This window comes from Bombus vancouverensis, chromosome 15 (genome assembly GCF_051014615.1).
Source record: "Bombus vancouverensis nearcticus chromosome 15, iyBomVanc1_principal, whole genome shotgun sequence".
Lineage (NCBI taxonomy): Eukaryota > Metazoa > Arthropoda > Insecta > Hymenoptera > Apidae > Bombus > Bombus vancouverensis.
In genome coordinates this window covers 22,739-36,497 of record NC_134925.1, presented here as the reverse complement: position 1 = coordinate 36,497, position 13,759 = coordinate 22,739, and the positions used below count along the sequence as shown (strand labels likewise).

Here is a 13,759-nt window from a genome sequence, read left to right as displayed (position 1 = left end):
AAAATTTAATATACAATAAAATACTTATATGAAATAATTACCTGTGTAATATACCATGTAACCACTAATATACCATGACATCAACATACTTGAAAGTGCGTCTGTATCATTATCTGGTAATCTAGTACATTTTATTAAAATTTCGTATTTTTTTTCCAAATAAAATGTTAAACTTATTCCAAATTACTTATTAATATTAGAAGTATTCAGCATTCCATTAGAATTTTTAAATTGTACTTACTTGGCCATTAATTGTGGTGGCAAAGGAGGTGCAGGTGGCATTATATCAGTCATCGAATTGAAAGATGGTCCCGGTATGAAGTGATGTTTATACGCATTTGCTTCTTCAGAGTCACAATCCATTTTTTCTACATTATATTTTTTCGAATTTACATTTGTAGAAAAATTAGTCTCACAAGTCTCATCGTTCTCTTCATTGAATTTCTCTTCCAAAGCTTTCTTTTGTTGTGCTATTTGACTTTGCAAACCTTCTGATTCTAAAAGAGAACTCAACTCGACTTTCTCTGTATTACCATAGCCTAAACACAGAGTAAAAGAAATTTTTGTCATTTAATAGAATGACTGAGTGCCATTCAGTTACTGTCCTTACAGGCAATGTATTAGAATTTCCCGTGCATAAATGTATATGTATAAATGTTTGCCTTGATATATGTAGTAATAATCACTCGTCTAATGAGGAGAATTATATTCCAAGCAGCTAATAATGAACAATAAGTAACATGCATGTTTATGGTTCATGACCCTATATCCCACGGGTCTCCCCATAGACATTGACAGGTACTCCTGCCCAGTTAAGGACCTGCTGAATGACACTGTGATAGATTATGCGAAAGCCTTTACTTCATATATATATGTATTTTTAGTACATTTCTTAATTGACATAACCATCATGCTAAAGGTATTACCTACAAATTTTACAACACACGTGCTGTTGAGGTTATTCGGTGTGTAAACAGAGAAAACACGTGGATAAATTGTAAGGTAGAAAATATATTTAAATAGAAGTGTAATAAGTAAAAATACAATTTGAGCTGGTCCAGATCCGCACGCTAGCTGTGTTACCTAATAACTGAAAAACCCCGAAGCCAACGTCGCCTGTCTACTGTTTATGGCCTGACTTCGTCGCAGTCTTTTGTCTACACGTTGTCGATGGCTTCAGTGCTTGAGAAAACTAAAAAAGACCAGATGTAGAGTTTTCTTAGAAGTGGTAACCACTTCAACACCCTCCCTAAAACTCTACATCCCTACAAACAATTATCTCAAATTTACAAATTATCTCTTAATATTTTCTAACTCTTGTCGTAAATATCTGAAAATTAATTTGTCAATGCCTTCTCAAGTACATTTGCCAGCCGCCTTTCTCTTTTCCATACAAATTAATTTATTACACAAAAAAAAATTAGAAGACTAAACAGATCATGTAGAGTTTTTCCTCTTTTTTTTGAGAAGTAATAATCACTTCGACACCCTCCCTAAAAACTCTACATGTTTACAAACAATTACCTCTTAATATCTTTTTTACTTTTCAAACCTAACTTTTTCCTTAAATATTCAAATCTCGGTTTTGGCAACGCCTTTGTACATATATCTGCCAATTGCTCTTCGCTTGTTACATACGTTATATCAATTTCGCCTCTATTGTATAAATCTCGCAAGAAATGATATCTTACGTCAATATGCTTACTTCTTTGATGGAATTCTGGATTCTTAATTAATTTCACGGCACTAGTATTGTCTACACATAGCATATACTTAAGGATCTCTAATTTACATTCAAGAAATATTTTCTTTAGCCACATAATTTCTTTCGCTCCTGAGGCTGCACTGACATATTCAGCTTCGGTCGTAGATAGAGCTATACATTGTTGTCGCTTACATTGCCATGTGATGGCCGCATTCGCATACTTACATACAACGCCTGATGTCGACTTTCTTGTTTCTTTGTCGCCTGCATAGTCAGCGTCGCTAAAGGTTTCGAGACTGCTTTTGTATATAAGAGTCCCATGTCTGCGGTCCCTTTTATGTAGCGCAAAATTCGTTTGACTAATTTCCATTGATACTGGTTTGGATTCTCTAAGTGTCTCGCCGCTATATTTATTGCAAAACTAATATCTGGCCTACTTACGGTTTGTAAAAATATTAAGTTCCCTACGGCTTCTCTGTATGGTGCGTTACAATCATTATCGCCTATGTTACTTTCGTTCCAATTAGTCTCGATAGGTGTAGAAACACTGTTTGCCTCATTCATATTAAATTTTTCCAATATGTTTTCGATATACCTACTCTGATGAATGAATATTGAACCATCTTCTAATCTATTAATTTCAAGTCCAAGAAAACTCTTTACTTCTTTCGAACTCGTAATTTTGAATTCTTTATTTAAATCATCGAAGAATTTATCAATTAAAGATTCGTCTGAAGCTGCTACCAGTCCATCGTCTACGTATATGGTCATCAACATTAATTTGTCGTCTTCTGTATAAATATAAAAACAAGGATCTGCGTTACTCTGATAAAATTTTAAGTTCGACATAAATTTTGTGAAACGTTCCGTCCAACATCTTGGAGACTGCTTTAAGCCATATAGGCTTTTTAGCAATTTACAAACCCGATTTGTACCATCATCATAACCTTTAGGTTGTTTCATATAAATATCTTCTTTCAGACTTCCATATAAGAATGCGGTTTTAATGTCGAACTGTCCGAGGTGTAAATTATTTTTGGCTGCAATACTGAGCATTAATCTAATTGTGTCAAACCGAGCAACGGGACTATATGTTTCCTTATAATCTATGCCTTCTTTCTGTGAACACCCTTTTATTACAAGTCGCGCTTTGTATCGTTCCGAGTTGTCCGGATTTAGCTTTATCGTTAAAACCCACCTATTGCTAAGTACCTTCTGATCTTTAGGTTTTTCTACAAGTATCCACGTCTTATTTTCATCGTGCGATTTCATTTCATCATTCATAGCTGTTTCCCATAACTCTTTCTTTTCGGGTCTCATCGCTTCGTTAAAATCCACCGGTAATTTTTCCGCTGCGTACGTTACTGGGTTACCATAAAAATCGGTTCGTTTGATTTTATCTCTATCTCTCAATTGTCTCACATTGTCGCTAGTTCCATGAGTTTGTTTTTCATGTTCACTCTCTGCACTTTCATACGTACATGCTCTATCGCTCTACGCACTCACATCTTCGCGCTCGACAATTTTCGGTAAACTTAATTTTACGAATTTCGCATTTTCTAGTTCAGGCTTAAATATTACGTCACGGCTTAATATTACATTTTTTACTGTTGGCACGTACACTCGATACCCTCGTCCGTCATCTAAATAGCCTACCAAATATCCTTTGTTAGCCTTTTTGTCAAGTTTTGTCCTTTTCTCCGCAGGTATGTGAGCAAAGCACTCAGTACCGAAAACCCTAAACTTTTCTAAATTCGGCGGTTTCCCGTACCACAGTTCATATGGTGTTTTCTTATCTTGTCTTGTCGGCCCCGTCTTATTTATGACATGTACTGCTGTGTTCATGGCTTCGGCCCATAAGAACAGCGGTAGATTTGGTTTCGAATATAGCATCGACCGACCTGCTTCTACTATTGTTCTATTTTCCCTTTTTGCGACACCATTCTGTTCAGGAGTGTATTGGACGTTAATCGTGTGCCTAATTCCCTGACTTCTTAAAAATTCTTTGACTTCTTTATTTTGGAATTCTTTCCCTCCATCACTATGAATTTCTTTAATTTTATCCTTAAATTGATTTTCAACTTCTAGGCAAAAGGTTTTTAGTTTTTCAATTACTTCTGACTTACGTCGTAAGAAGTAAATCTTTGTGAATTTTGAAAAATCATCTTTAAATGTCAGAAAATACAGTTTCTTGCCTAATGACTCGACTTCCATAGGTCCACATACATCCGTATAAATAATTTCGCGAGGTTTAGTCGCCCGATTGATTTTCTCGTGAAAACTCGATCTATGCTGTTTCCCGTACGCGCAACCTTCACAGAAAAAGTTATTATCCTCTACAACTTTCATATTTGAATTCTTTAAGAATTCTTTAACATGTCTGATGTTCTGATGACATAGCCGTTCGTGCCATAACTGCAATGTGTCCGCGTTTGACTCCGCTCTATTGCTAAAATTACAAACTGACGGTATGATAACTCGCATATCTACTTTATACAAATTTCCGATAACAGAACCTCTTGCTATTATTTTCTGATTTTGTAGAAATATGCAATTGGTCCCTTCCTTTGAAATACAAAAATCTATGCCCCTTCTTGCGACAGATCTAATCGAAAACAGATTTCTTTTCATACCTGGTACGTATAGAACATCGTTCATTGTACATGTTACACATTTGCCGCCCACAAAAGTCTCTACTCTGATTTTTCCTTTGCCGCACGCATCCATGAACGTACCATCGCCGATCTCTATCTTCACCGTGTTATCGAATTCTTCGAAAACGCTGAACCATTCCCGTCGTCCTGTCATGTGATCCGTAGCTCCTGAGTCGATTATCCAAACATCAGGGTTTGCCGTTTGTATCGCTGAGGTACTTCCTAATAGACCAATTCCGCTGTGATCCCGATTTTGGTTTCTAGGTTCCTGGTTGTCTCTACTGTTGCTTCTTTTGTTATTTTTAAAACAGTTTTTGCTGGTGTGGCCTTTCCTTTTGCATATAAAGCATCTAAAGCAATCCTTCTTCAGATGGCCAACTTTTCCACAGTTAAAGCAACTTGGTCCTTGTTTCTCGTATTCACGTTTACTTGACTGCTTCTGCTGTTCCCTTTTATAATTATTACCTTTTGTTACCAGTGCCACCGATGTTTCCTGGTCGTCTTCCTTCCATCTAATTTCTTCCGTCATCAGCCTGGTACTAAGCCTGTCTAAGGTCTTCTTTTCTTCTTCCACGGAATCCCACGCACTGTGAAAATGATCGAATTTGTTTGGTAACACCGATAAAATGCGTGTTATCAGCATTTTCTCGCCAATTTCACTCCCAAGGACTTTCATCTTCGCCGCTATGAGTTCCAACTTTGATAGGTTGTAAGAGACATTTTCAGATTCTTCCCCTTTAAAATCGAAGAACTGCTTCTGGACCATATTTAAATTCTCATCCGACTTCATGTCATATACTGTATTCAGCTTTTTCCACATTTCATGTGCTGTCGTGCAACATAAAAGAAGATCCAACGGTTTCTTTTCTACTGAGGTCACGATTAATTTTCTCGCTAATCGATCTGCTTTCAAAAATCTTCCACGAGCGATTTCTTTCTCCGCGCTGTTACCTGGATGACACAAATTCCCTTCACACACGTTGATCAGGTCGTCATCTTCCTCCAAAAGTGTACGCATAACAAAACGCCACTGGAGCCAATTTTCTTCGCCGCGTAACATCTCGACCTTCGCACTTGCTGATTCCATTTTAGCACTATCCCTTATTTTACTAAGCACAACACTTTAACAGTTCATTCACTTCACGTTGCTACCTTGCAATTTACAGCCCTGGGCCCATAACCTGTTGAGGTTATTCGGTGTGTAAACAGAGAAAACACGTGGATAAATTGTAAGGTAGAAAATATATTTAAATAGAAGTGTAATAAGTAAAAATACAATTTGAGCTGGTCCAGATCCGCACGCTAGCTGTGTTACCTAATAACTGAAAAACCCCGAAGCCAACGTCGCCTGTCTACTGTTTATGGCCTGACTTCGTCGCAGTCTTTTGTCTACACGCTGTCGATGGCTTCAGTGCTTGAGAAAACTAAAAAAAGACCAGATGTAGAGTTTTCTTAGAAGTGGTAACCACTTCAACACGTGCCATTGTTTTCGTAAATTTTTGATATTATAGCTTCACAAATTTCTCCATCCTCTGAGTATATTGCACGATAAGGTGCTCCTATGATCCATTTCTATAGAGAAAAGATGTGTATACAAATAAATATAAGTAAATAGCAAAATAAAATAATTTGCTTCTTAATCAATATATTTAATAATATTCTGTATCAAATTTGTAATATTCTATCAAAATCACAACCTTGTGTAATTTACTTGCGTGTTTAGGCTGCTTAAGATTTTGTAGGTTTTCTTTCGGTTGAGAATTTCCAACATCCATTCCCATTCGCTTGATAACTTCTTCTTTTGCTAAATTTATTGCTTTATCATATGCTTCTATTAATGCACTATCATCCCAAACATTATCATTGGCTGTGTCTGTATCCTTTTGAGATAGCAAATTATACGTTATTAATATTGATACAAGTATTTTATTATCAAACTATTGCAAATTATCATATATGTCATTTTTCAAAAATTGACTAAAAGGTAGTGGATACTGTTAATTACTATTATGCTAAAATCTTGTACTAAAATAATGTTAAAACCATTACGTTTCCATTACCATACATACGTTTCCATTTCCTCGTATAAAAAGAACATTCATATCATCTGCCATTTTAAAATAACATCATTTAAATATTGAATTTGCTTCTGAAATATTAATTTGTCTCATTTCTTTAACTCTAACACATTGTAAACAATGATGACATTATACCAACTATAATACTAAAAATCTATTCCCCATTCATTCGAAAGATTATTTTTTGAAGCAAGGTTAACATTGAATGTTCCCAAACTTCAATAACTGTATTTTACTTTCTTTACAATATCTAACAATATATTAGAATACTATAAAAAAATATTGTATGCACAAGAAACTGTTTATAGCGAAATAGCAAAAGAATTAATCACATATTATAACTAAAACGAGATTGTTAAGTAGATTATATTATACTGCATATGCGTTAGTGTTCCAGCTGGTAAATATAGTTTTTATATCTGAAGATAAATAAGATTTAATTCTATAAAATTGCATAATGAATTATACATCTATCTATTACTACTCGTATTTCCCCTTAGTTGTATGTTGTCAATAGCATCAATCACGAACATATAAATAAATATAGAAGAAACCGTTCGGAAATGGAAAGGGAAAAATGAACATGGAAGACAAGAAAAGTTTTCTTCAGGTTTAGCGTATGCGTGATACGCTTTGAATGTCTCAGATAAAGATAAAGATACTCTGCTCATTTCTATTTGTTCCGCAGAACGAGAAATTTGTTGTCTTTCATATTGGTTTTTACGATTCAATTTTTGGGCAGTTTTCCCTAGCGAGTGTCGGTCCCTGTTTGATATAACCAGACCGTAATTTATACAGATATGTATTATAGATATATATTTGTAAAACTGAAATCAGATGAAATAAATGTTGCCTGAGGTTTTAAACGTTTAATAAAAACAATATTTCATTTGGAAAAAATGTAAGATACGTAAAATTACACATTGATCATTTTGCTGGTCTTGTATCATAAAACGTGTGGCCCGAAGAGCATGTCACGACCGGCATACTTCAAATCTGACAGACTGACGATAGAGATAAAGATGTGGCGGCACTCGGCGCCATGTATATCGCTGAACCATCATGAATGAACCATCAACATCCCAACGGTCCTTCCACCGAAGGTTCTAGAAGAAAGAGCACGTGGCAACAATCGCGGACGCCTAGCAAATGCATGCACGGTGGGATGACAAAAGAAAGTAATCGGATCCGATCGAAAGTAAAATCATAAGAGTCAGTCTTAGAAAGTCACGCCTAGAGTTCGGAAGTAGATTGTAAAGTGTATTGATGTTAGAAAAAAATAAAGTTTTCTTTTTTTATTTTTTTACCTCAAATTCCTTTTTTATTTTGTTATTTTACGTGACATTTTGGTGATCCTGCCAGGATAGTGAAAAATGTTTGTTCGGAAACCAAAAGACATTCATCATCTACGGAAGATCGAATTATTTGGGACTACGGTCATCCGCAACAACAAAGTAACTATCGCGAACCAAGTGAAGTAACAATAAAAGGTAAACTGAATTCCTTTGTACGTTACCGTGAAAGAAAATTTAGCTTCAGTAGCCAAGACTCGTCTTCGGCTGGAAATTATAAATCAGCGCAATAATGTCTAAGGCAAACGAATTTCAAACTTCAACCTCAACTGACCCAATGTTGCGAGCAATATGGGACAGTATTCAAAAACAGAACGAGAACATTGCCCTTTTACGAGAGGAAATGTTACGTTTGTCTATGCAAAATGACGAAGAGAACAGACACAGGGCAGCAGAAATCGAGAATCTCGGAAAAACCGTCGCAGCGCTACGGACTGTGTTCGGATCCCCTGCGACCGATGAATTTGCTTCCATTATCACCGAAGACAATGAAAGTGCGTCGACAGCAATCAATCGCACCGTGAATATGGCAAAAGCACGCAAACTGTCAGGGTTAGCAGCTCCAGACACCCCACCTGTCCACCTCGACATCGAACAACCCGAGGTGGAAGAAAGAGGCTATTTTCCGCCCGCTCCTCCCACTCTACGAGCTAAGGATGCAATACGCTACATCGCAACGCTCAACGGAGATGATGATGTAGGAGTTGAAGACTTCATCAAAGAAGTGGGAAGTATGAAGGATCGCTGTATGGAGCAAGATCTATTGCTAAAAGCAATAAAAGTGAAAAAAAATCGTGGGGAAAGCAGCCCAAAGTATTCGCAACATTCCTATTGAGTGTTACAGTGATCTGTACGACGCACTGAGAAATAACTTAGCAGCACAAGTGACTTCGGATGAGTACCAAGAACAATTACGAGAGTTGAGACAGGGACGCGAGGAATCAGTGCAAAGTTTTAATATTCGGTTTAGAAGAATACTCAACCGTTTGCTGTACGCAGTAACCAATGAGTACCCACAACCACTAACACGTAAAATTATGACTGAAGAAATCACGAAGAAGACTGTTCGTGTATACCTAAAGGGACTCAGACGCGACATAGGACGAATACTATTAAGCAGTGAACCCTTGAATCTTCCGGAAGCTGAAGAAAAGGCAGCCGATGTAGAACGCTACTTGCGAGAAGAACGACAACCTAATTGGTCATGTAATCGCTTACCTTCGGTTAGTAATCGCCCCGACAACCAGCATATGCAGGTAAGACGATCTAATGTACCATCAAGATCGCCTAACACGCCAGTAGCTCAGAAACCTGCTACGTTTAACCAAGTAGAAAATAGATCACCTGCTGAACGCGCGCAGATGAAGTGCTTCAAGTGCTGAAAGCTGGGACACATTGCCAACAAGTGTCAAAATTTTCTACCACCGATCCAACGCGATCAACCACCCGCAAGGATTCAGGCAGTCCAGGAATGGGACGAAATACAAGAAACAACATCGAACCAAGAGATGGACGAACCGTACGAGACATACGAGTCAACATCGCCACGGGAAGACTACTCGCAATACCTTTGTCAACCCGAACCGAAGAGCGAGTATTTCTGGTCGACACAGGAGCAGGGATAAACCTGGTGAAACGTAACAAAACTGTCAACGCGATACAAATAGGGCCTAAACAAAAATTTTCTATGGGACGAGACAAATACGAAACTAACGAATACGTAACGAAACGAATTTTTGGACAAAATCACATTTTTCACATAATACCGAACAATTTCCCTATTATCGAAGACGGAATCATTGGGCTACCATGTTTAGAGAAGTATAACTATTCAATATCCAATGACAAAATCCGATTAAACGACAAAACCATTTTATTTCAGAAACCAATACATTTGACTTCTGGAGAAAACAGAGTTCAAACAATCTATTTGGAAGGTAAACCAACTAAAGTATGTTTTATCAACACTGGTGAGCAAAACATTGAAATTTCTAGCAATATTCAAAATTCTCATGACTTTTCCAACGTATCAAAACTAAAAAGCCTAGTGAGAACAGATCACATTGAAAAACCAATCCGTGAATCCATCGAAAAGATTATCCTCCATTATATTGACATCTTTAATTTAGAAACCGATCTTTTACCCTGTACTAATTTAACTCAGCACACAATTTCGTTAACCAAAGACAAAATTATTAACACACGATCGTATAGACCACCGGAATGTCACCGTGACGAGATTTCGCGACAAATAGGAGACATGTTGAAGAAAAATATTATAGAAGAATCCGAATCCCCTTATAACTCTCCGGTATGGGTAGTTCCGAAAAAATTAGACGCCTCAGGAAAACAGAAATGGAGGATAGTTATCGATTTCAGGAAACTAAATGAACTCACAGAACAAGACGCTTACCCTTTACCTGATATAGACGACATTTTAACACAACTAGGAAACGCAAAATTCTTTTCGGCACTTGATTTATCCTCAGGATTCCATCAAATTCCAATGAACGAGAAATCTAAAAAATATACCGCTTTTTCGACACCGCAAGGGCATTTTCATTTCAATCGAATGCCATTCGGACTTAAAAACGCACCCGCTACCTTTCAAAGATTAATGGACAGAGCCTTAGCTGGACTTGTAGGAAAATACTGCTTTGTTTATTTGGATGACATAGTGATATTCGGAAAAACGATTCAAGAACATAACGAAAACCTCACGATAGTATTTCAGAGACTCAGAGAATTAGGACTTCAATTGCAACCGGACAAATGAGAATTCGTAAAACCGGAATTAGAATACTTAGGCCATGTAGTTTCATCCGAAGGAGTCAAACCAAACCCCAAGAAATTAGACGCTGTAAAAAACTTTCGATTACCCCGCAATGCCACGGACGTGAAATCATTCTTAGGTTTAGCAGGTTATTACCGCAAATTTATTCGAAACTTTTCCAAAATCGCGAAAAGCCTTACAGACTTAACAAAAAAGGACACACCATTCCATTGGACTGACAAACACCAGATTAGCTTTGATACTTTAAAAGACAAACTCTGTAATTTCCCAATATTAGCTTATCCAGACTTATCAAAACCTTTACCTTAACTACCGACGCAAGTAACGAAGGACTAGGAGCAATACTGTCGCAAGACGGTCATCCTTGTTGTTACATTTCAAGAACACTGAATCCACCCGAACGAAACTATACCACGACAGAAAAGGAACTCTTAGCCATCGTATGGGCCGTGAAAAGATTAAGACAATATTATAGGACGACGCTTCATTATTCGAACCGACCACCAAGCTCTTAAGTGGCTACACAATTGCAAAGACCCTTCTAGCAGACTGATTCGTTGGAGACTTAGACTCGAAGAATATGACTATGAAATCGAATATACAAAGGGTAAAGATAACACAGCTGCAGACGCTTTATCTAGAGTTCACGCAGTAACTCGCGACGAAGTAGTTAACCTCGACCTAGTAATTGATCACACTAATACATTCAACGCATGGAAAGACAACAACGAGAATCCGAAACACTTAGAAATTAAACCAAATGACCAAACATTTTACCAGTTAACTCGAAACGACTTAGGAGAATACGACGAGACACTTTGGATCAGAAGACTTTACAAAATTCTTAAAGATACAACAAAAATCGGCATAGGAAATACCGATTTCACTGAATTAGAGAAAACACAGATTAAACTCATGCTAATATATTTTAACGACACGTACAAGAAAATTACTTATGCACCTAATCCCATCTTAAAACTAGACGAAAACGAAATAATACAAGCAATAAAGGAAAACCATAACGACACCGTAGGACATTTAGGGATACAGAAAACGTATCAACGGATCAAGGATAAATTCAAAATTTCCGGACTTTTAGAAAGAGTAGAAAACTTTGTGAAAACATGCGACACATGTCAAAAGGAGAAACTAACACGTATCAGACCCAAAGAATCCCCACAAATCTCAGACACGCCACTTAACCCTAACGACAAAATCGCTATGGACATCATAGGACCGATGACGAAAACCAAACGCGGGAACCAATACATACTTTCAATACACGATTATTTATTTATCCTTTACCGGAATGTAGGCTAGTTTTAAGTATGTATCTTAGATTATCGGTTTGATAGAATTCGCACACTTATATATATTTCTGACAATGTAACCTTCATTTCTTTAATAATACAATATTGTATGTTTTATGTATTCGTTAAACTATTAGTTTTTGACTTCATGTATACTTATATTTCATAAATTGATAATATTGTATTTATTGCATAGTATTGGAAGCACTGTCTCTAATATTTACTAGGTTATTACATGTTCGGCATATATGTTTATACTTATATGTAACTCTCCAAATTGATTGATTGAAATATATTCCTGGCGTTTCAATTATTTTCCCCTTTTGTAGTTATTCTTATTTCCTGGTTTATTTAGAATTGTGTGTATATGTATTTTGTTTATTGGTTGGATCCGTTAATCGCCCTCGTTTTGTTAATCCTTCCTTTCGTTTCGTAGTGCCGTGTGTTCGTTTGTGCATTCAAATCCTTATTCGCGTGTTTTGTATAGAATGGTTTTCTTGTTCTTGTTACGGCGCGTGCGGAGCGCGGGACGTGACATCCCCGCCCTTGGAGTTCAAATTTCCAAAGGAAATTTGACTGATGGTATCTCTGAGTTCGCTCAAGGCGGACGTAGATGTCGTTGGTAGTTGAGTGACTACCGGTGTTATCGATATCCCTTGAGGTTGTGCTGTTTGATCATCGATATTTCGTCTTCTTTTGAGGTATAGTAGCGGGTGGGTGACTGAGCCGCATATTGCTCCTAATAGGGCGATTCCGCATTCGTAAGTTTCACGTAACTGGTATCCGTGTGCGGCTATATATATTATTGTCTTGATTAGTTTAAATATTGCCAGTATTCCAAATATTGCTGCACTGACAGTTCCAAATTCCATAAAACCAGTCCATAAGCTTGATACGGTATTTTTCGCTATTGTCGTTAATGTGTTTTGTCCATCATTCCCAGGATGTTTACTGTTCCAGGGACGATTGTTTTTCCTGTTGCTCCTCTGGCCAATGCGTTCAAGACTGCAGATTTTCTGCCGGGAACATGACGTGGTCCCGTAGTGCATCGAGGTCTTTTGGGTATACATTCCGCTCGTGGCCAACGACGATGGTGCTGAATATCGCCACGTTTGGCGCACGTCCGGGCGGAGTTCCTGTGGTGCGATTCCTTTGCCAAACGGGTAGTTCCGAGTAGCATTTTGTTGTATGTCGTACCTTTACTTGTACCGGAATGCATTTGACTATATGGACCGCTTCTCCTGCGATCAAAGCCATGTGTCCTGGGTTTTGGTTATGGTGTATGCAAATTCGTCGGGCGGTAAGTTTGCCAAGCTTAAAGCGTTCTCTATTAGTTTCTTCTGTGTGGTGTATCTTTGTGTCAGTGTATCATTGTATAATGTTTTCATTTCTCGAGTTTATCAGAAATAGGAATAACCTTTTATAGAAAAAGAAAATTTTATATTTATATATATTTGTTAAGGAAATTCGAGGATATGGGAATACAAATTATTGCCTACATTTCCCACACAACAGTTATACATCTATATTACTCTCTGAAGAACGTCTTGCACGCACGCTGGTCGCCAACCGACTATCCTAGATTCTTCTAACATCTGGCAACTGTCTTTTGTCTCCACTAAAACCTTGACGCCCTCTGGCCCTTACACACACACTCTCATGTACAGTGTAAATGTATCACTTCCCTAACAATGTTATATTTTTTTTCTTTCCTTTTTTTCTTCTTCCCCTTTTTCTTTTTTTTTGTTTTTTTTTATTGTTAAAACCTTTGTTTTATTTTCGGTTTTACGTACTTGTTATCAGTGAAAATAAATATTATGAATACTACTTGGATTGTAATTATATACATATATGCGTACGTATTGG

The 13,759-nt window shown here is 37.2% G+C and overlaps 1 protein-coding gene across 2 annotated transcripts; it reads right to left on the bottom strand.

The window, feature by feature from the left end:
- LOC117165400 (uncharacterized) lies at positions 1-836 on the bottom strand. Of its 2 annotated transcripts, XM_076624617.1 has the most exons (3): positions 611-836; positions 242-539; positions 1-121 (listed from the first exon to the last, which is right to left on the bottom strand). In XM_076624617.1, exons 2-3 carry the CDS (start codon positions 361-363, stop codon positions 25-27), a joined length of 219 nt encoding a protein of 72 aa, XP_076480732.1. In that variant the 5' UTR covers positions 364-539; positions 611-836; the 3' UTR covers positions 1-24. The 2 variants fall into 2 exon arrangements, with proteins under 2 accessions (XP_076480732.1, XP_076480731.1); XM_076624616.1 differs by having other exon boundaries at positions 8-121; positions 242-835.
- Positions 837-13,759: the final 12,923 nt, after the last annotated feature.

Bases quoted from the DNA above. Each gene is read 5' to 3' on its own strand.
- LOC117165400 (XM_076624616.1), bottom strand. From the start codon at position 570: ATGACAAAAATTTCTTTTACTCTGTGTTTAGGCTATGGTAATACAGAG. The intron at 122-241 runs GTAAGTACAATT...AAAATGTACTAG, and splicing joins CCACCACAATTAATGGCCAA to ATTACCAGATAATGATACAG.